This window comes from Peromyscus eremicus, chromosome 1 (assembly GCF_949786415.1).
Source record: "Peromyscus eremicus chromosome 1, PerEre_H2_v1, whole genome shotgun sequence".
Taxonomy (NCBI): domain Eukaryota; kingdom Metazoa; phylum Chordata; class Mammalia; order Rodentia; family Cricetidae; genus Peromyscus; species Peromyscus eremicus.
In genome coordinates, this window is record NC_081416.1 from 108,251,664 (window position 1) to 108,276,448 (window position 24,785).

Genomic DNA, 24,785 nt, shown 5'->3' on the forward strand with positions numbered 1-24,785 from the left:
AAGGGTTTGTTTGTCTTCATTTGGCTACATTGATTTTTGTCCTTAATATCTGACCTTAAAAGCCATACCTTTCTAAAAGCCCAACTCAATCCCTTAATGCAAAGTAGCTACCATGTATTCATCATGTGCTACTTTCCCCTGTTGTCTGTAGAGCACATATGACAGCTGTATTTCTTTACATCAAATATATCAGAGACAAAATTTACCTTTCATTATTAACATCTATCCACAGAATTATCTAAACATTTAACAACCAAATATTCTCTAACATGTTGTGGCATTACTCAAAATCAAATAAATAATGAATTGTTTCTTTATAATAATATAAGAGGACTGCAACTGTTCCCTGAGACAGAGCCTGCCAGCACCCAATTGGGAAAGAGGTGAGTCTTTATCCTCATACCTGAATACCCCAGCCTCTAGGCTTTGAGCCCAAGGGCACAAACCTGCACCCCTACACCACCACACATTGCAGTTCCAGTTTCAGGCCAGTTGGCAGACAGACCTCCTGCACACAGATCAGACTACCACCATCCCCCATCAGACCCTGTAACCCAAGCCCCACCTCCTCTAAATCCCACCCACCCTCGGAGACTGCAACTGTTCCCTGAGACAAAGTGTGCCAGCAACTGACTGGACTAAGAGGCCAGTTGGCAGGCAGACCTTCTGCAGACAGGTCAGACTACCACCATCTACCATGCACTAAGACTGCAGCTACTCCCTGAGACAGAGCCCACTAGTGCCACTTGGACTAAGAGCTGCTCCCTGAGGCAAAGAGTCCATCACCATCGACTAGACCAAGAGCTCCCATTGGATCAAGAGTATCAATCAGACCAAGAGAGGCTCCCCCAGATACAGACACTGTTGCACCAAGTGGATAAAAAGATGAGTAAACGCCAGTGCAAAAATACAGTCAACAACATAAAAATCAACATGGCTCCATCAGACCTACATAAGCAAGACCTGAACATCCCAACACAGAAGAAACAGAAGATATCTACCATGAAAATGACTTTAGGAAGATATTAGAGATCTTAAAAGAGGAAATAAAAAATTCCCTTAAAGAAATCAAAGAAAAGTCAAACAAAAAATGGGAAGAAATCAGTAAATCCCTTGAAAGCCAAGAGAAAGCAATTCAACAAGTGAGGGAAACAGTTCAAGATTTCAAAACTGAAATGGAGACAATGAAGAAGACACAAACTGAGGTAATGCTGGAAGTGGAAAATCTGAGTAAATGAACAGAAACTACAGATGCAAGTATAACCAACAGAATGCAAGAGATGGAAGAGCAGATCTCTGGCATTGAAGATACAGTAGAAGAAATAGATTCATCAGTGAAAGAAAATACTAAATCCAACAAAGTCATGACCTCAAATGTCCAGGAAATTTGGGACACCATGAAAAGACCAAACCTAAGAATAACAGGGATAGAAGAAGGAGAAGAATACCAACTCAAAGACACAGAAAATATATTCAAGAAAATCATGGAAGAAACTTTCCCAACCTAAAGAAGCAAATACCTATACAAATACAAGAAGGTTACAGAACACCAAATAGACTGGATCCAAACAAACAAAAAAATCCCCTCATCACATAATAATCCAACTACTAAACATATAGAATAAAGAAAAATTATTAAGAGCTACAAAGGAAAAAGGCCAAGTAACATATAAAGGCAGACCCATAAGAATAATACCTGACTTCTCAATGGAGACTCTAAAAGTCAGAAGATCCTGGACAGACATTATACAGATACTAAGAGACCATGGATGCCAACCCAGACTATTATACCCAGCAAAACTCTCAAGCAACATAGACGGAGTAAACAAAATATTCCATGATAAAACTAGATTTAAACAATATCTCTCCACAAATCCAGCCCTACAGAAAGCACTTGAAGGAAAAATCCAACCTAAGGAATTTAGATACACCCATGAAAACACAGGCAATAGATAGTCCCATACCAACAAATACCAAAGAGGGGAAACATACAACACTATCTCCAAAAAATAACAGGAATTAACAATAACTGGTCGTTAATATCCATCAATATCAGTGGTCTCAATTCACCTATAAAAAACACAGGTTAACAGAATGCATATGAAAACAAGATCCTTCCATTTGATGCATACAAGAAACACACCTCAACTTCAAAGACAGACACTACCTCAGAATAAAAGGCTGGGAAAAGACTTTCCAATCAAATGAATTTAAGAAGCAAGCTGGTGTAGCTATCCTAATATCTAATAAAATAGACTTCAAACTAAAATCAATGGAAAGAGGTCGGGAAGGACACTACATATTTATCACACAGAAAATCCGATAAGATGAAGTCTCAATTCTGAATATTTATGCCCCAAATACAAGGGCACCGACATTTGTAAAAGAAACATTACTAAAGCTTAAATCACACATCAAACACCATACACTAGTAGTGGGAGACTTCAACACCCCACTCTCACCAATGGACAGACAGGTCTTCCAGACAGAAACTTAACAGAGAAATAAGTGAACTAACAGACATTATGACTCAAATGGACTTAATAGATATCTACAGAATATTACACCCTAACACAAAAGAATATACTTTCTTTTCAGCACCCCATGGAACCTTCTCCAAAACTGACCACATGCTTGGTCACAAAGCAAATCTCAACAGATATAAAAAAATTGAAATAAACTCCTGTATCATATCAGTCCACCATGGCTTAAAGTTAGATTTCAACAAAAACAAAAATTACAGAAAGCCTACAATCTCATGGAAACTGAATAATGCTCAACTGAATCACCAATGTGTCAAGGAAGAAATAAAGAAATTAAAGATTTCCTAGAATTCAATGAAAACGAATGTACAACATACCCAAACTTATGGGACACCATGAAAGCAGTGCTAAGAGGAAAATTCATAGCTCTAAATGCCCACATAAAGAAGTTGGAGAAATCTCACACTAGTGACTTAACAGCACAACTGAAAGCAGAAGCAAACTCACCTAGGAGAAACAGACACCAGGAAATAATCAAATTGAGGGCTGAAATCAATAAAATAGAAACAAAGAGAACAACACAAAGAATCAATGAAACTAAGAGTTGGTTCTTTGAGAAAATCAACAAGATAGGTAAGCCCTTATCCAAATTTACCAAAAAGTGGAGAGAAAGAGAGCATCCAAATTAACAAAATCAGAAATGAAAAGGGAGACATAACAACAGACAATGAGGAAATCTAGAGAATCATCAGGTCAGACTTCAAAAACCTGTACTCCACAAAACTGGAAAATCTGAAAGAATGGATGACTTTCTGGATAGGTACCCCATTCTAAAGTTAAATCAAGACCAGATAAACTATTTAAATAGACCAATAACCCTTAATGAAATAGAAACGGTCATTAAAAGTCTCCCAACCAAAAAAAGCCCAAGACCAGATGGTTTCAGATTTTCAAAGAATTCTACCAGATTTTCAAAGAAGAGCTAATACCAATACTCTTCAAATTATTCCACACAATATAAACAGAAGGAACATTACCAAATTCTTTTTATGAGGCTACAGTTACCCTGATACCCAAACCACACAAAGATGCGACAAAGAAAGAGAAACACAGACAAATCTCTCTCATGAACATTGATGTAAAAATACTCAATAAAATACTGGCTAATTGAATCCAGGAATACACCAAAAAAAAAATTATCCACCATGACCACGTAGGCTTCATCCCAGGGATGCAAGGATGGTTCAACATATGAAAATCTGTCAATGTAATACACCATATAAACAAATTGAAAGGAAAAAAAAACCACATGATCATCTCATTGGATGCTGAAAAAGCCTTTGACAGAATCCAACACCCCTTCATGATAAAGGTTCTAGAGTCATCAGGAATATAAGAACATACTTAAACATAATTAAGGCAATTTACAGCAAGCCGACAGCCAACATCAAACTAAATGGAGAGAAACTCAAAGCGATTCCACTAAATTCAGGAACAAGACAAGGCTGTCCACTCTCCCCATGCTTATTCAACATATACTTGAAGTTCTAGCTATAGCAATAAGACAACAAAAGGAGATCAAGGGGATACAAATTGGAAAGAAAGAAATCAAACTTTTATTTGCAGACAATATGATAGTATACACAAGTGACCCCAAAAATTGTACCAGGGAACTCCTACAGCTTTTAAAATCCTTCAGTAAGGTGGCAGGATACAAGATTAACTCAAAAAAATCAGTAGCCCTCCTATATACAAATGATAAATGGGCTGAGAAAGAAATCAGAGAAACATCACCCTTTACAATAGCCACAAATAATATAAAATACTTTGGGGTAACTCTAACTAAGCAGGTGAAAGACCTGTATGGTAAGAACTTTAAGTCTCTGAAGAAAGAAATTGAAGAAGATATCAGAAAATGGAAAGATCCCTCATGCTCATGGATAGGTAGAATCAACATAGTAAAAATGGCAATATTACCAAAAGCAATCTACCCATTCAGTGCAATCCCTATCAAAATCCCAACAGAATTCTTCACAGACTTGGAAAGAACAATACTTAACTTTATTTGGAAAAACAAAAAACCTAGATACCTAAAAGAATCCTGTATAACAAAGCAACCTCTAGAGGTATCATGGTCTCTGACCTCAAGCTCTACTCTAGAGCTATAGTATTAACAACATCTTGGTACTGGCATAAAAACTGACATGCAGACCAATGGAATCGAATTGAAGACCCTGACATTAATCCACACACCTATGAACATATGATGTTCAACAAAGAAGTCAAAACTGTACCATGGAAAAAAGAAAGCATCTTCAACAAATGGTGCTGGCATAACTGGATGTCAACATGCAGAAGATTGCAAATAGATCCATATCTGTCTCCATGCACAAAACTCAAGTCCAAGTGGATCAAAGACCTCAACATAAATCCAGTTACACTGAACTTGACAGAAGAGAAAGTAGGGAGTACTATTGAACGCATTAGCACAGGAGACCACTTCCTAAATATAACACCAGTAGCACAGACACTGAGAGCAACAATTAATAAATGGGACCTCCTGAAACTGAGAAGCTTTTGTAGAGCAAAGGACACAGTCAATAAGACAAAATGACAGCCTACAGAATGGGAAAAGATCTTCACCAATCCCACATCTGACAGAGGACTGATCTCCAAAATATATAAAGAACTCAAAAAGCTAGACTTCAAAATACTGAACAATCCAATTAAAAAATGGGCTATAGAGCTTAACAGAGAATTCTCAACAGAAGAATCTCAAATGGCTGAAAAACATTTAAGGAATTGCTCAACATCCTTAGTCATCAGGGAAATGCAAATCAAAACAACTCTGAAATACCATCTTACACCTGTCAGAATGGCTAAGATCAAAAACACTGAAGACAGCTAATGTTGGAGAGGATGTGGAGCAAGGGGAATACTCCTACACTGTTGGTGGGAATGCAAACTTGTACAGTCACTCTGGAAATCAGTATGGCAGTTTCTCAGAAAATTGGGAATAAGTCTTCCTCAAGACCTAGTTATACCACTCTTGGGCATATACCCAAGGAATGCTCAATCTTACCCCAAGGACACATGCTCAACTATGTTCATAAAAACATTATTCGTAATAGCCAGAACTTGTAAACAACCTAGATGCCCCTCAACTGAAGAATGGATAAAGAAAATGTGGTACATATACACAATGGAATACTACTCAGCAGAGAAAAACAATGACATCATGAGGTTTGCAGGCAAATGGACGGATCTAGAAAAAATCATCCTGAGTGAGGTAACCCAGACTCAGAAAGACAAACATGGTCTGTACTCACTCATAAGTGGATACTAGATGTGAGGGAAACGATGGCCAGACTGCAACCCACAACTCCAGAGAGGCTAGCTAACAGGGAAAGACCCTAGCAGGGACACATGGATGACCCTGCGAAAGAGAAGTGGATGAGATCTACATGAGCGGACTGGGTGTGTGGGGGTGGCAGAGGGCAAGGAGTGGGGGATGAGAACATAGGGAAATGGGAGGGTCAAGCTGGAACAGGGCAGGGAGGAAGATACCATGATAGATGAGGACATCATGGGAATAGGAAAAGGCAGGGTGCTGGGGAAGCTCTCAGGAATCCACAAGGATGACTCCACCTTGGTCTGCTGGCAGTGGTCCAGAGGGTGCCTGGACCAGTCTACTCTGGTGACTGGTCTAGCAAATAACCTAGCTGTCATCATAGAGCCTTTGTCCAGTGACTGATGGAGGCAGATGCAGAGATCCATTGCCAGGCACCAGGCTGAGCTCCGGGAATCAAATTGATGAGAGAGAGGAGGAATTCTGCAGGCTAGGGACGTCAAGATCATGATGGGAGGATGTGCAGAGATGACCGGCCACACAAGTGGAGGCCCATGAACTGTGGACTGGTGGCTGTGGAGCCACCGTGGGACTGGACTAGGCCCTCTGGATACAGAAGACAGTTGTTTGGCTCGAACTGTTTGGGGGGCACCCTGACAGGGGGATTGGGATCTGCCTCTGGTCTATGGGCAGGCTTCTGGGAATCCAGTGCCTGTGGTATGACACCTTGCACAGCCTTGGTGCAGTGGGAAGGAGCTTGGACCTGCCTAGGCTCAGTGTGCTGGGCTCTGCTGATTTCCCATGGGAGACCTTGATTTGGGGGATATGGGGATGTGGGGTGGCTTGGGAAAGAGGGCTGGGTGGTGGAAGGAGGGAGGAAGGGGGATCTGTGGATGGTATGTGGAGTGAGTAGAAAATTTCTAATAAAGAAAAATGAAAAAAAATATAAGAAAAATCCTAATAATTATATAATAATATAATAATTAATAAGTTATGCATGTGTGTACTTGTTTGTTTTCTATACAAAAATAAAATTGTAAGCTTTTTAGAGAAGAAATATTGTCTTATTAATTCATTTGTAACTAGTAGAAAAGGGCTAAGTCTATAGTAGTTGTTCAGTCAAAAGTGAAATAATAGAATTATTGAATGAAAACATGAATGAATTAACAGTTGGAAAATATTATATTCGACTTGCTAGTAATGAAGTTTGTATCATTTTGCTGCCCAGATTTTTGAATTCTGATAGCTGTAGCTCAAAGGCCTTCTTAACTTCAGCCTATAATTATTGGAATTATTTGATTCTGGCAAAGGTTGTGAGCAATTCCCTATACAGCTGTTAATGCTAAATTGCCTGAAGCTACTAATTTTCAAGGGAAGATGATTGGCAAGGTTGTTTTCTGACCTTTCTCAAGCTTTAAAAATCAGCTATTATTGTTTATGTGATTTTATAATTTCCAAACTCTCCATTTCTCCCTAAGCTTAATCACATTCCACAACATAAACTCAAATTAATTTTGTGATGAAAACTCATGACACATTTTGAAATTACTGGTGACATTTTGTGATTTCATAAAAGCAAGCTGGATTTCTCCTTACAAATATATGTTTGCTCTCTTACATTTTTCTTCAGCTACAGACAAAAACCCAGAGGCCTGCAGTTGGAGGCATGAGGATAAGTGCAGGAAAAAGGACACCCTTGCTCACAAAGATCATCTTACTTTCCAGTTATATGGCTCATCAAAATTCATAATTTTCTAAAGTACAAAGCAAGCCACTGTTGTCAGTGATTCAGACTTCTTTTGTATGACCTTATAACTGTCCATGAAGCTTCATTTGGGAGCATAACAGAACAGAGGATTCTATAATGAGAAGTTTTGTGGAATTACTTAGTAAAAAGAATCTGCATGCAGCAGGGCAGCAGGGTAGAGAAGCTCCCAGAAGATAAGAGAAAGCTACAATTAAAGTGACACATTTTCCTATGGCCTCTGTGGCAACTGTGGTAGTCTCTGATACTGATTTCTGGTTACTTAGCGGTTTTCCATTTATGAAATATGCCAACCACATCTTCTCTTGAACGCATAAAATCTAGATATATGCTAGTTAGATACAGCTGCATTTTCAAAGGGAAAATTTGGGTAGATGTGGTAGTATTTGTCTCAATGAAAACAAAAATTCCTACTATAATTACATTTTCATTGTTTTAGAATTATAGATAGATGATTTAATATGTTGAAGTAGTTTTTTTATCAATTGTATATTAATTATCAGAAGAATTTAGTCTTAAAGAAAACTTTAAATATTTAAAGTTTTATAGTCACAATTTGGAAAACATAACACCTTATTTATACATGCATTTCTGTTTCATATAACTCTCTGGTCATGGACCATAAGGTCTAACATTAAAACATATCAGGCTAAAACTCTGAGAAAATGTAAAAACAACACCTAAGTTCGAGGAGGAAAATGAATGACAACTCAAGTAGATCTTGTCATTCAGATTTCACATTGTTAGCACAGCCTCAAATCAGTATATAGTTACATTCCACTGGGGTCTGTGAAGTAGGGATGTAAAGAGAAAACATGGTGTTTTGCAACTTACAGAAGGGCAGAAATTAACACCCGGCGCTAATATTTAAATTTATGATTAAACAAGATACTGTTTTGAAACAAGCAAAATGGAGCACTGTTGGGGATTTTTGTTCATTTTGTTTGTTTTTAGGGCTGAAGACCAATATGTTAGAGGAGATTAAAGATGAGATGTAGAAAGGGTTGATCAGAGGGAGAAAAGTGTAAGAAACCAGGAGCCAGGAACAGAGTGTTGTAACATGGGCCAAAAAGAGGAATAAACAGGTTATACTTGCTTTGGCTAAGTATCCTGTACTGGTGACGTTAGTAGATGTGATTGATCTCTATGATATTCTTGGTTGGCATGTTGTGAGGGACTCAGACTAGAATGTGACAAGGAAAGATTATGAAGGAAAGACATAGAGAGACTATGTGCAAACTGCTTTTCTGAAAGGCATGGCTCATGCTATGTTTGCTAATTGTACCTTTTCTGAAAAAAATAACAGCTGTGAAGCATTTGAATATCCAGAGAATGACTGAAGAAAGGCTGGTTTTGGAGATGTAGGCTATAATAGAACTAAGTGATCAAAAGAAGTCTTTAAAAAAAGATAAAAACTGGTGGATTTGGGGTATCAGAGGGGGTCTTGATCTACCTTAATAGGAAAAGAGTAGAGAGCTTATGTTTGTGTGTCATGAGATCTTTGCACCAATAAGAAGACATCAAGGGATTTCTCCTTCAGATGGTTTCAGCCTTTTTTTTTTTAAAGTATGTGCTAGATTTAGATTCATTTCCAGGAAGTGACGGAGGAAAGGAAGGTTTTGGAGGTGTCTATGTAGAAGGAGAGGTAAAGCTGGCCAGATGTGGGCAGTGCTATATTCAGCATCATGAATGTGTGGTGACCCAGATCATTTGAGGCATCTCTCAGCATTTCAGTGTTCTGTTGCTTTATGAAATTCATTCTGTTCTATAACATGAATGCTAGATGTAGAGATACATGAGTAATCCTAGCACATGGGAAGCTGAGCTATGAGGATTGATGCTCAAGACCAGCCTGGGCTACAAAGTGAGAAATAGGGGGTAAAGGGAAAGGAAAGGAAGAGTGGGAGAAGGTTGGAACTCAAGGTTGATATTTTTCCAGACAGTTGTGACCGAAGAGACCAGATAGTAACAGCATGAACCGCAGTAGTAAATGTGTAAAAATAAACAACTCTAAGAGCAAGAAAACTCAGCATTCCACAGATTCATATGGATCAAGGTTAAAGGGAGTAGAGCAATGAAGTTGTTTACTTTTAAAGATTTAACTGCTAAGAAATCATATTCATTCATATAAACAAGTTGATAGGATGGGAAGAGAAGTGATAGGCCTCAAATTCTGTAATTTGTAATGAAAATCATTTTAATGCTGTTAGCTAACAATTGCTTTTCAATTTTATTAAAGGCAAAACCAGAAATATATTATTTAATGGATGGATTAATCATCAAATCATTACTCATCACCAAAAAATGTATTTCAAGTTTTTCTTTTAGATCTGGGCAATGAACTACAGTAGTTTTGGGGGGTTGGCACTGCACATACTTTTCTTTGAAGAGTAGGAGAAGATCAATATCACATAGAGAAGTGTGCCCGAAGAAGCTTCAGGGGCTGCAGCCTATCTATTGAGCAGTGAACTGTAAGTCTAAGAATTTGATACTAAATCCATCCAAGTATTCATTGAAACATGAATTACTCAACCTGAAAGCCTCTGCTTGAACTTACATCCTGAAGCTTGAAATAATTCAGGATGTAATGCAAAATCATTATTTTTTTTAACTCATTCTTTCGCAAAGCAACATCAAAACTGTCCCAGGTCTTAAAGATGCACTATTTCTCTCCCAGCAAGATTTCTGACAGCTCTAAACCTGTGTGTCCAGCTGCCAGCTAGACATCTGCTCTCAAATTCCTCACAGACATCAGAAACCAAAGGTTGCCCAAAACGAAACTATTAACTTCTATTCCAACTCTGCCTCTCCTCCAGGCTTCACCATTTGCCACACTTCACAGCTCAAAGTCACCCCCAACACTGTGACAAGATGGTAGACTCTACATAAACAGAGATAACTGTAATGAGTGTATGATATGGGATCCAGGGCAGAGAAGATACTGAGGGTTTATTTAAGAGAATAGTTTCCTCATAATATCAGAAGCTATACTCATGCAGTCTCACCAACAGGACTGTCCAAATATGAGCTAAACAAGGACCACACGAATGCACGTTAAAATGGACAGAGAAAAGCCCATGAGGCTTCAACTCTACTTAAAGAACTATAGGCATTATGTACACTGACTATAGGTTATATTTAGGAATATATATGTATATACATATATTCATGCAAAAAGTGGCCATGAATTTGAAGGGGAGCAGAGAAGAATATATAGGAAGGTTTGGAGGGAGAAATGCTGTAATTATAATTTCAAAAATAAAATTTAAAGAGAATAGCACTTCCCTTACACACTTCTTCAAATTGTAATTGAAGTCTATAAAGTTAACCTTTTAAGCATATTTTAACTTGTACCCATTTCTCAGTATTTTGTTCGATTCTTATTCCAAGCCATTGTCATTGATTATCTACATTTTGACAATCACTTCTTAAGTCAACCTCCTTGTGTATGCTCTAGATAGCTCAGCTAGGCTCCCCAAACAATCAAACAGCTTCTATGTAGGCAACAGTTCAGATTAGTCACTTTTCCCATGGGAACACTCAAGGTTGCACAATTTACTGGAGACAAATTTAAAACAAAAACAAAAACAAAACCCCAGCTACAAAATACTGTACCCAGAGTTTTCCTGGCCTGGTTTCTCACATTGTTCTGATTGCTCTCATCCTGGGATTCTGCCCTGTCTCTACAGTGCCAATCTCATTGACGTTTTCCCTGTTCTTCTGCAGGCCTTTGGGCGCCCTCTCTCTTGGCCTAGAACCTTCATTAGCCCCAGTCACTCACTCTTTGTGTTTCAGCTTAAACAGCACCTCTCTGCAGGTTTCCATTGAGCACTCTGGGCTAGGATAGATGATGTTCCCAGTCACAGCCTTTCAGAGCACTGCGCACTTCCCCCATGGCACCCACTCTGTGGTTTTATGTCTACTACTACTTGACAGAGAACTTCTTTCTTTAAGGGTGGAGATCCTGCCTTCTTGTTGCCTTCTCGATCCCAGCTTCATGTGCCCTCATACACAACAGAACATCAATAAATCCATGCATAACAGAGGCTGAGGGGCAAAGATGGTAGACTCTGTATGTTTAATAAATGTTTGCTCTGCACCTTATGTTTATCGTATCAGAAGGTTTACCCACTTCAATGACATGCCACTGAAACAGATGACAGTCATCTTCTTCAAAACATCTTATTCACAGTTTTGAATTTCCTGAAACCACCGACTCTCATTCCTTACATACAAAAAAACTGACTTGACTCATTTCCTTGACTGATTTGTGTTTGCATGTGGGTGCTGTGACCTGAGTGTCTGAGAAATGGCAATGGAGAGCCCAAGAGGATCTGGCATGGAAAGCAAAAGCATCTCTGATGGCACAATAGACTAGTCAATGTAAAATGAAGCTGTCAAACAGATATGACTTAACAATACTATGTATCTACGATAATGACTGTTAACTGTCAACACAGACATTCATTATTCAGCCTGGACATGAAGCTGATGAAGCTTTCTCTCATTCATTGTCTTCTAGAATAAAGCAATACTGGTTTTCTTTATTGTCCATCCTTCTCTTTAGTGATTTGTTACTGAACTGGATTATAATAACTAAGGAAATGAATTGAAGGTAAGGAAGAAACAAAACTCTATCAACATTTTAATTATTACAGGTGTGTTACAGATTATAAATTATAGCCCTGATGTCTACGTTCAAATGACCACATTAACTTGTATAAGCAAAATGATTTGCACAAAATAAGTTTTCACAGTCTAATTCTAGATCACTGGGCTGAGGATGTTTGTGAGTTCTTAGCTCAAGTATTGGGCAACAAGAATCCTAAGTGTTACTTCCATTTTAGAAGCTGGTTTATTTTGGGGAAAGCTTTTATTTCTTTTTAAAAATTATTTTATTTTTTAACATTATCATCTGTATCTTCAGTACAGAGGTGGGGGTACAGAGAGTAGGGTAGAATCATGAAGTTCAGTGTCCAGCCAGCCTCACTATATCCATGCATTTCAGGTTCAGTTCAGGTCTTGTCTCAAAAAGTAAACATGGAGAGTGACTGAGGAAGAGGAAGATAATGGATGTCAACCTCTATCCTACACACACACACACACACACACACACACACACACACACACACACACAGACACATGGACACACAGACACAAATGCACAGTCATATACCCACCTATAGTGATAAATACATACCACACACACAATATAACACAATCAGCATAACACACATATACACACATGCATACACAGACAGACATACAGACACACACAGACCCAAGCGTACATTCATACACCTACAGTGGTAAGCATACACACCACACACATACAACATAACACATAGAGCATAACACACACACACACACACACACACACACACACACACACACACACACACATCCCAAAAGAAAAGACAAGACAAGAAATCGTACTTAAATGTAAGAATACAATAAGTAGATTGGTGTTGGGATTATTAATGATTTTAACTTAAGAAATACTTGTATTTTCCAAAGTTTCTACAAGAAATATGAATTACTTTATACAAGTATCTTTAAATACAAAGTTAGTGGATTCTTATTATCTTTTGATACCAGGTTGTTATACAATTAGATTACAATCCACACCAATCAATCATTGTGTGTGTGTGTGTGTGTTTAATTTTATTAAAGATTTATTTCAGTTTTGTGTGTGTATGTGTGTGTGTGTGTGTGTGTGTGTGTGTGTGTGTGTGTGAGAGAGAGAGAGAGAGAGAGAGAGAGAGAGAGAGAGAGAGAGAGAGAGAGAGAGAAAATATTCACATGAGTGCAGGTTCCCCATTAGACTAGAAGACAGTACTGAGTTTCCTGGAGCTGGAATGTCAGGTGACTTTAAGTCATCTGATGTGCACGTTGGGAACCAAACTTGGGTCCTCTGCAAAAGCAGAACATGCTCCGCTTATGAGCCTTCCCTCCATCCCTAGTGCTTTAACTTTTAATATTGTGACTTGCATGTTGGTAGGGCTTTGTGTTCACAGATTCATAAGTATATGCCCAGTTAATCATCTTCAGATAACTGTAGCTACATTCTGTACTGGGAAAGAAGTGGGCAGATTTTGAGTTGCAGCCATTCATAAGTAAATAAACACAGTGACATCTCTGTAATAAGCTAAGAGAAAGGCTGCTCTGATTAGATTTAAGTTTCTATGGCTCACAACCAAAAATATAAGAGTTCGGTTCTATTATGGATAAGATACAGCACTGGATGTTATAATGAGTAGATTAAGGAATGAACAAGGGCACATTAGACATACAGAATACTGCTGTATTAATGGGATTTAAAGAGTCTCATATCTTCTTTCCTAAGATGCATCTGTCAATAAAATAGCAGTCATCTAAAGCAAATAATTTAGGTATCATTAAGAGAAAAGAAAAAAAAAGAAAAAAATTCTCTTCTAATTTCACATGACAGTAGGAATAAACACTGCAAATTCAATACAAGAAATTCTAAGAGCCAATAACACTACAGACAACACATGTACCTATTAATGTTAGTTCTATTGGGCCTGAAAACTATGAGCATATTTCCTTTATCGTACTTTCCATTTAACATTTAAGGAATTAATATTAATGGTTATTGCAAGATGAATCTACAAGCACAGCACAAGGCAAATCATTTGAGTCTGCTCTTTTCATTCCCAAATAGATATAGCTGGGAATGGTCTAACCAAAGGATTGCACTGTGCTTTTGTGTCTATTTGAACTTCTTGCCAAGTTCAAATCCATGGGGTTAATGATGCCAGCCTGGTGCACAGTCTTAGGTTCAGAAGTGGCCCCAAAGCAATTATGTTAAGAAGTAGGTGGAGCTTCGGTACATAAATTGTAGCACCATCTACATGTCCTAAAGGCATGAAAGGGGTGTTTGGGGAGGGGCTGTGAACTGAGGGTGCTCTCCAGATGCTGAAAATTCCTGGTGTTGAACTATGAGGAGTCTAAAATTTAAATCTGACTTTTACTTCCTCTGGAAAACTAAAGTATAATTTGTTTTCCCTGGTGAGGTGGTGGTCAGGGGTAGGATTCGAGTATCATGTAACAGATGTTGCAGAGGATGAAGGGTACCCTGTACCAATGGTTGCCTGGCTTGCAATAACTCAGATCATGTGAGACTCTTTTTGACAGTTACCACAGCTTCTGCCAATGTTGGTGTTGACCTGGTACTTACTATTCTATAACCTCAGTAAAATTTAAGTCCTCTCCTTCAGTGAACTTTAGTCAGGCCCCTTCTCACTGAGGCTCTGACCTTGGGATTCAGGGTCCATCCTTGTTAGACTTGCATGGCTGTTTTTAGCAAAAATCCTGCCAAAGCAGCTTAGGAAGAATCCCTCACTCTGGTATCTGATCACCAGAGCCTTCAGGAATAATCCTGTTAGGTCAGTTTAGCAAGTATTTCTCCCTTTACCCCAGTGCTTTCTCGTATCAATTCTCTGTCTACCAAACATGACCCCACTCCTTGTCTGTAAATCTCCATTTCTCTATGTGGGATTTAGAAATGACCCCATTTCTATATTGAAGTCTCTTCCCTTACTGCAATAGTCCTCAAAATAAAATCTGTTCTTACCAGTTTAACTAGTGCCTTGTCCTGGCTCTGTTTTTTTTTTTGTTGTTGTTGTTAGTTTGTTTGTTTTTGCTTTTTAATTCCAGTGGGGGAGGGGAGCCAAGAGCTCTAACACTATTATGATTTTAGTGTCTAACTGTTAAGCTTATTTGCAGGAATGGCAACATGCCTTCTTAAGAGGTTATTAGAAACAAATAAAAACTAGTGGCATGACGTGTAAAAGTTAAAATCAACTCTTAGCTATAAAATGCCTTAAGGACTAGGTCTTCTGAGAACTGGAAATTCATTCCGAACAAAAAACTCAATTTCTTGGCCATGGCAATAATGTTCTGAACTTCTCAGATTCTCAATAATCATCAGACAACTAGAATATAATTATGAAATGAAAAACTCCTCAGATTCTTCTGTAGCACTCATTTTATGAATAAAGATGCCACAGTGAAGAAGGTTCTGTAACTTCCTAAGGCCTCCTAGGTATGAAGGGTCTCCAGGTCTCCCACTTCATTAGAACTGGTTACAGATAAAAAGAAGATGCCAGAAGTTTCTCCCCATGTACATAGCATGAGCTAGAACTGAATCAGAAACTTGAGATCCCAGCAAGCTAATTTAAAGAAAATGTACATTGTATCTGTGTTTTAGCAATGGAAGCTTGCTTTTTAAACTTTACAATGTATTTTAAAAACAAGAGAACTTTTTAGGTGAAGTCCAATTTATCTATTTACTGTTTGTGACTTGTTTACATGTTAGGAAACCATTGACTAATCTAAGGTCATGAAGAGTTACTCATATGCTTTTAAATTTTTCCTTTTTTTTGAGACAGAATTTCTCTGCATAGCCCTGGATGTCCTGGAACTCACTCTGTAGATCTTAATGGCCTTGAACTCATAGAGATCTGCCTGCTTTTGCCTCCCTAGTGTTGAGATTAAAGACATGCACCACCACACCTGGCAAGTTTCATAGTTTTAACTTATACATTTAGGTTTATAAGTCATGTTGAGTTAATGTTTGTGTATGGTGTGAGGTGGGGTCCCAGAATCGTTCTCTGGCATGCAGATATCCAGAACTCTCAAAACAACAACAAACCAAGTCTTACTTGCCACAAAAATATTTCAATCATCTCATATCCAAGTATATAGTGAGAGAACAAAAAGGAGGAATCCTTGAGGGGATTTCTGAAGCTCTGAAAGCTGACAGATGGGTGCCTGGTGTCCTTGCAGAAGTGCAGCTGGATTTTTATCACTTAGAAGTTTTCTCATGTAATATTTAATTGTTGGGGACATCCTGCTGACAGTCACTTCAAGGTTACTTTTGAAAAGAGGTTTTTCTCAGGGTTTGGGATTTAGCTCAGTGGTAGAGCACTTGCCTAGCAAGCACAAGGCCCTGGGTTCGATTCTCAGTTCAAAAAAAACAAAAACAAAAACAAAAACAAAAAACCAGGAAAGAGGTTTTTCTCTTGTCCATGTAGGTTGTCTGCACATTAAGACTGATGAATGAGTGACTGTAAACCAAAGAAAGGACAGGACTGTTCTCACTTCCTTTATTTTATTTTATTTTTTTTGTAGCCAGAGATGGAAGTGGACAATCTATGAATCATCTGAAATTCCAACCATTTACCCTTCTAAGGAGGCCACTGGTGCCATTTGCCTGGAAGAGTGGTATCCCTTCTCAATGGGATCTTCTGTTCAAAGTCGCAGCTGGGTTTATGACCTGCTTTGACAACAGAAAAACAATAAAAGAAAAGTTGACTTAACTTTGAAGGCACCAAAAGTCTCCACTTTGGAATAGAAAATTTAGCCTGATCAGTCACTTGAATGGTTGGGTTATGGTAAAGATGGAAATGTTATACCTGGGTGACCCATGAAGTTCTTACGTGCAATCACAGACATTCATGGAACTGAAAAATAGATCATTCTTTAGTGGTTAAGTGATCTCTTACATTATTTCACTTGGTGGGAATATTGTATTTCCTTAGACTGTCTGAAAGTGTGTTCTTCAGTATGAGGTTCACACTACCATGCTAGAAGCTATTCTCTTTGTTCAACTTGGTGCCTGTGACTTTCAGACAAAGATTCAAAGTTAGGTTTATTTTCTCCACTTCCTAATTATAGGATACCTTAACTTTCTGATGATTATCATTCTTTATTCATTAACCTTTTCATTATTTCTGTCTTTTCCTCTTCTGCTTCCCTCAATCTTCCTTCCTTTCCAGTTTTCACATGTTCTCATCTTAAATCATTTGTGACTTAATGAATATAAATTAATGAAACCACAAAGATATGACTGTTCAAGGACAGTAAGAAAGACAATGTTATAGTTTACACACAGGGAATACATTCTAGTCAGCTTGTCAGTAGGGTGTGATCTCAGCATAATTAATATTATAGTTTGAAATGAACATGCACATTGACTTGGCTTTTATAAGCAACCTTACTTGTAAACAGACATAGAGCAAATAAATGAAGCAATAGACCTAAAGAAAATAACACTTTTTTTTCATTCTGTCAAGAAATAGAAATGATTGTGTTGAGGGCTAGAAGATTAAATTGTGTCACTTGTCAGGAAACTGGCAAGCAGCCCTCTTCTGCACTTTGGTTTTATGCTGTGGACAGGTTTAATAAATGCACCATTGTGTAAAATGTCATTGCTGCACAGCCAAGCAAAGGATGTCATGTGTGATGGCTCTTCCTTAGGAAGACATGTCAAAATTGGTCATTGGCAATCTAGGGACATCAGGTGACACTGGAGACTTTTTATGTTACAAAAACCATTCTTTGGAAGATGGAAATGTATCTATTTTTCTCTGAAGGAAAATTAATGACCTTTCCATCACATTTTAATTTTTAAAGCCAAAGGATGCTATCCAATCATAATGGCTGCTTCTAGAAGGCAAAATACTGGTGACGAGTAAGTTCTTCAAAATTCCATCTTACTGTTAACTAAATAACTGCAAATGAAACATAGAAATCTACCATTGGTTGCCATTGTCTACATGTGAGTATGGGGAATAATGACAACATATTGTGAAAAATGTTTCTTCCATCAATTATTGGTCTAAACCAGGAATGTGTGCAAGGCTCTGAATATTGGGGGTGTGTGGTCATACTATGAGTTTCTTCTAGTACTATGTTTATTCTTAGCTTCTGAAGGCTTGGGGCTCAAGTTAGTGTTAAGCTGAGTTGCTGGGTCTACCGATAACTGAGTTACATTGGGGGTCTCACAGTTTACCTGACTTCTTCATGGATCTACTCTTTCATATAATCTTCTCCGTAAGTTTCTTGAGCTACATGGCCATATGTCAAACGTGGCAGTGAGGCAACCAGAGAACAGAGGGCTTCAAAGGGACCAAGGCACATAGCTAGGAAACTCAGATCCTCTTGTTCTAACTAGTGTACTGTTTTCTGGAGTCTAGTTTATTTGGGGAGAAGTCCACTTCTAAATTTACCTTTGCTTTAAACCTGTACAACCACACTGTTTTGGGTACAGTTTAGCATGTACAAAAAAGTTTCTCATTTTTGTAAGATTTCCAGAAGTGCGCGCGCATGCGTGTGTGCGCGCGCGCACACACACACACACACACACACACACACACACATACATATTCCATCACTGCCTAGACATTCATTAAATGTTTACAAGCTTAAAATTATATCTTTTCCATTTTAAAGTTCCATTTTAATATCATGCTATCATATAATCAATAGAAAAGAGGACTAAAATAGATAGGAACAAGAAACTTGGAAAGGGCAGAGAGAGTGAAATGGGGGCTAGGGACATGTAGTCAGGCAGATAAGGAGAAAGTGTTGAAAGCATTTCTTTAGTGCCTATTATGTGGCCGGCATAGCTTTGGGCTTAGGCAATCTCACTGAACCTTCAGAACACCTTGGTGACATAGCCAGCACCATCATCATCTGGCAGACAGAAAACACCAGTGAGGGGAGTTTCACTCTGCTAAGGTTAGTTCAGGGATTTCCAGATACTAAATCCATGCCTTCCTGGAGTTTGTACAGTACAATTCTCTCAGTGGCCTCGGGACTAGTGACCAGACAAAGCACTCCTTGGGGCCTGTCACTCCAGCTTTATACACTGCTCCCTTCACATTGAGAAAATGCTTATATGGCATTAGTTTGGACCTGTGTATTATTCTTTCTTGACAGTACTTCAGATCACTCATTATTTGAATCAAAATATTTTGATGTTTTATGACAAATACTTTATGCTTTTGGGTGTCACTCTTCCTAAACTCAGTTTCCCCTTCCATAAAATATGGATCTTGGACATAATTTCCTCCCCAATTTTCATAGTCTATATTTAAATCACAAGTCATATTTTCAGCTGATAGTTGTCTTTGAACTCTAGATGTCTCTACATCAGTCAAGAACATGGGAGGGAGCAGTCTTAGTAATATTTGAAGGATCTACCAAAATGAAGGGGAGACCCAAGAGTTCTCTCATACAGACAAAGAATGTATTCTAAATTAGAGACTAAGTATATCTTATTGTTTCAGGGAGGAGCATGGGACAGAAATTTTCAGATTTTTCAGGCATAGCTGGGAGGCCAGAATAAGGGCTAATAAACAAAGATCAGAATAAAGGAAATTGTAGCTCAGGATATAAATAAGAATGTTCCATGTATAATGAAGGTTCTACAAATGTTACCTCTCAGGATTATGTGTAACTTAATTATGGAATTAAGTTTTCAAGGATTATAATTTCTCATTTCTGTAGGCATGAGATTTTCACTCATGACTGCAGGCAACAAGAAGCAGTTCTCTCAGAAATGCTGTTATCTATTCCTAACTGCAGGGCAAGCAGGTAACATAGTGACTGTTACATCTCAAACCCAGAGGCAGAATTTACTAGGAGGTGAACGGTCCTTCTGTTTCAGATAGCAAACATTTGAGGATGCTGATCAGGCCTAAAGATTTCTAAAGTAGTCCCATAACCAGTTTGGTTTCATTTTCACCTGTTACACTCTCATTGAAGCAGTCTCATGGTGTAGCCTTGGTTGGCCTGGAAATCACCCTTTAGCTGAGGCTGGCCTCAAACTCATGGCCATCCTCCTGCACCACCACCTCAAATGCTAGGATTATAGGCATAAGTCAGCATACCCAGCTCATGTCTAAACATATAAAATGGAGCCTATCTAGGATTCAAACACAATCTCCTCTTGACTTACAGAGTTACACTCACATGTGTTTCAAATCTCTGACTGTTCAACATGGATATTTCATCTCTGAAAACCATTCAATTCAACTTGGAAATTTAATTGTCACAAAGCATGCATTTCCTATGGAACTCTTTTCTGGATGAAACCACTTGCAAATGAACCTGAGAAAACAAAACAAGACAAAACAAAACAAAACAAACAAACAGCAACAACAAAACCACAACTTTCCTCTTCCAGCTGCCAAGCTGCAGCCGTCTAATGTAACCACTGTATCAGAATGGTCTGATGGGGAACAAGTGTCTTTGCCTATTTCAAAGGGAAAATAGAAGAACAGACTATTCATGGGTAATGAAAACAGACTGAGCCAGGACATGAAGTTTATATTCCTGCTACTCAGGTTACATTTCTCAATGTTATGCCATGCTGGCTAATGCCATCTTTATCCACAGGACCTGCCTTAACTAGCTGCCAGACTAACTTTACCAAACCAGAACAAGGATCCCCTTAGCTCTCTCTCTCTGGAGGTCTTGATCATGAGATTTAGCTTTAGCCCACTCAGTTCAGTTTCAGCAAGAATTGTCCTGAATCAATTGGGCAGAAACTCTTCTTCCTGGGTATTATATTCTGCCCTTTAATATCTTATCACTGTAGCCTTTCTTCAGCCAGGACCTTATTTCTTTAGCTGGAATTTGTCTTATGACTGATATTTTTTTCTTAGTGATATTCTCTCTGTTGATTTCTCATCCATCCTTGGCTATATAGTCCCAGCTGTTCCTGTTGCATGCAGTAATGTGTCCTTTTTCTTTCTCCTACAGTAAAATCTGCACCCCACCAATCCTTCTTGAAGAATCTTCCCTATAGTCTTTCACAAGCCTCATGAATTACCTCCTTCAACATCCTTCCACACCCTAGGTCAATTTTCCCTCTTTCTTCTTCTCCATTTACTTATTAATATCAAAGGCATCTACTTAGCAGGCATTTATTAAGCCACTTATATCTACATCATAGATGACATAAAGATATAACCAGGTATAGTGGCATGTGATTATAATCCCAGCATTTGACGGTTTGAAGGAATAGTACCACAAGTGTGAGGGTAGACTTGTCTATATTGTGAGATTTTGTTTAAAAAGTAATTTTAAAAATGTATTGATATAATTAAATCTTTTTGGCCTATGAGGATCTTTAAGCAGGTAGTGTCACATTATGTATTATACATTATCATATATTATATACTACATAATATATAAACTATGTGTAGGATGGCTTCCATAAGTTTCTGAAGCCTTATTTATTTTGTGCCTTTTAGAGGTTGTTCTTAATTCCTGGTTGCATTTTATTTTACTTATTAATTGCTCCATATGGGTGATTCTTATTTTCACAACCTATTTCTAGGTTCTAACAGAGCAGGGCCTAGCTCCAGCAGCTACTGCTTTTCCCTGGGTGCTATCTCGGCTCTACTCCACCCCTTAAACTCAATACCTAGTCTTCTTTCAAAGAAAGCTGCTCTTGTTTTATTCTCCCAGATAGTTTGCTCTTTCTCCATGTTCCAGCTTAAATTTATGCACTTACTTAATGTATTATCCAATTACATTTTAAGATCTAAAATCTTCCAATAGGACAGTTTCTCTGACTCTCTCTAAACATCTAGAGAATACCCTAAGAATGCTTCTGTATCCATGTCCATACCAGCACATGATTTCCTAATGCTGTGTACAGTGTTGATTCTAGATACTACATTGCTGACTCATTAATTCATATTGTTACTCTTTCCAAGTAGACAGAGGGTCCCATGAGAATCAAAGCTGTATCTATAACCCCTCCCTAAGTGTCTGATCCAATTTCACATTTGGTAGCTATCAACATGCACAAATTAAATACGACTTGAAATTCAGCAAGTATGAAGAGTCACTACAGGAAGCTTTGATAACCTTCTAAGTCCAGAAGTTTTATAGAATTATCATTCTCCAAAGGTACAAAGTGACTCACTGATGCAGTGGATCAACCCCCAAGTCATTTTCATGCTTTCAATCTTTACCTGAGTCTGCCATCCTCTGCCGCAGCACCTCCTGGAATAATCTTCGTAATAAATATGCCAGGGTCATCTCCAATGTGGGGATTATCTGTCCCTCCAGCAATACTGAATCCCAGGCCTGAATTTCCCTGTAGGAACAATAAGTGGATATTAAATGACATGTCGTCATCTAAAACCCAGTTCCCCTTGCTTTTTGTGTTATCATGTTACTACTCAAATGGAAATTTGGGGGTAGCAGTCTTATGTACAAAGATATAAAGCTCTCTGTCAGCAGACAGAGCAAGGTCAGAACTCGCATGTCTTTGCTTTGTAATAACTCAAAGAGTGGCATAATTTTTACTTAACAATGCTGCTTTTATGCAGCAATTAAGATAGCCATGAGTTCATTACAAAGAAAATTTGAAAATTAAGCACATGGGAAATGCAAAGAATCCTTAGAATATCAGCTGTGAAAATACACATTCACATGAAAAACAGAAAGGAGTTGTATAAAAACCAAAATGTGTTTGAATAGTGAAATTTGTGTGGCTTTGCCTTGTTGCTTTTACTTTTGTTGCTGTATGAATTATTTGTCAAATAAATGGCTCCTATGTGAGTAACACATTCAGACTTCAGAAGGCAGGACTCCCATCTAGAGCCACACCAAATACTTCCAGTGATGCACAAGGTTTATTTGCAGTGGCAAGAGACAAGCTGTGTGCTACTTCTTCAGCATGAAAGTGTGAGTAGTTCATATTCTAATAAACTTTTCACACTTCTTTAGATTACAGTAATTGACATCCAATATTCATGTACCTTCCAAAAATAAGGCATAATAAAAGTTCCCTCAAAATTCACTTATCATCTCCAAACGTTTGTTATTTACATATCCCCTTTAATCCATATCACCATGGTTACATTCTGTTTCCACAATTGTGTTCTGATGTTTTTCCAGTTCATATTATATTTTAAGTTCTTTCTGTACATCTAGGCACTTTTAAAATTAACGATTTTAAATGGTAAAGTAATATCTCATTGAGATCATAGGCCATCACTTCTTTCACTGGCTTTTTGATACATATTTAATTATGTTCATGCTAGTACAACAAACAGAGCTTACTCAATTTATGACTGCTTGATTAAGTTTCACTGTAGGGTAAAAACAGATAAAGAGTAAGAGTTTAACACTTAATCCCGAGAAATTAATTAGGGCACTCAATTAGTCATAAAACCTCAATGTCAAGATAAGTCAGCTATAAATTGATAGTTATGCTACAATAAATGTCAAGGTAATGTTTAGCCATATTTTTTTGTGAGTATGCTTGTGTGTGCATACAGGGGTGGGGGTACATACACATATGTGTATACCTGAAGAGACCAGAGGAAAATGTTAGATGCCTTCCTCTATGACTTTCTAACCTTCTCCTGAGACAGAGTCTCACTGAACCTGAAGCTTGTCATTTTTTACCTAGGCTGGCTGACTGACCAACAAGCCCTTGCCAACCTTCTGTCTTTTCCCATGACCATTGCTGAGGCTGCAGGTGAGTGTGTCTATGCCCATGTGTGCTGCGAATTCAAGGTCTTCTTCCTGGGTGAGGAATAGCACATATTTGAGCATCAAGTGCTCTTTCATCTCTCCAGCCCTGGCTTAGCACTCTCTTTTATTTATGAATTTAAGAAAAGGGAATTTTTGAGGGTTCCTTCCACAGTTGTATATTTATATTAAAAGCTTAACATTTAACATTAGTCAAAAGCAAGTAAAATTCTATATTTTGTATGTGGGCACCTGTAGACACATGACAGATAATACCATGGACAGACACACACACACACACACACACACACACACACACACACACACACACAGACCCACTAAAATAAATCATGAAAAATTAGAAGGGTTGAAGAGATGGTTCAGTCATTAAGAGCATATTCTGCTCCTTCTGAGAACCTGGGTCAGATTCCCAGAACCAATGTTAGGTAGTTTACAACCACTTGGAACTCCAACTCCAGCCACACGAAAACCACAAAGCAGTTTCACTTCTCAAGTGTTTGAGTGGGTATTATGAAGACAAAAGAAGTGCTAAGAGAATGTGGCAGAAAGCAGGCCTTATGTACTATTGTTGGGAATGTGAACTAGTACAGTCATCACAGAAAACAGGAGTAAATTCCTCAAGAAACTGAAAACAGAGCTAACAAAGCTCCAGCATTCCCTCTTCTTATTATTCTCCTGACATTTTGACATCAATGTGTAGAGACTTAGAGATGTCTGTCAAGATCTCTATGTCCTCATGCTGTGCTGAGCAAAATAACAATCCAGAACTATGGACACATTCCTGTAATATCAACATTGGAGAGCCAGAGGCAAGAGGATCATGAGTTCTAGCCCGACTGGCTGACACAACAAGACTCTG

General features: G+C 38.2%; 1 protein-coding gene and 1 non-coding gene across 6 annotated transcripts in view; one reads left to right on the forward strand and one right to left on the reverse strand.

The window, feature by feature from the left end:
* Dlg2 (discs large MAGUK scaffold protein 2) overlaps positions 1-24,785 on the reverse strand; it is an 857,262-nt gene that overhangs the window by 529,398 nt on the left and 303,079 nt on the right. For all 5 annotated transcript variants that reach the window (XM_059271442.1, XM_059271434.1, XM_059271427.1 and 2 more), the window contains exon 4: positions 22,396-22,520. In XM_059271442.1, the coding sequence (XP_059127425.1) occupies positions 22,396-22,520 (125 nt within the window). The remainder of the gene's footprint in view (positions 1-22,395; positions 22,521-24,785) is intronic.
* Positions 16,523-16,595, forward strand: Trnaa-agc (transfer RNA alanine (anticodon AGC)). The gene has a single exon. It is a non-coding gene; the product is annotated as a tRNA-Ala (tRNA).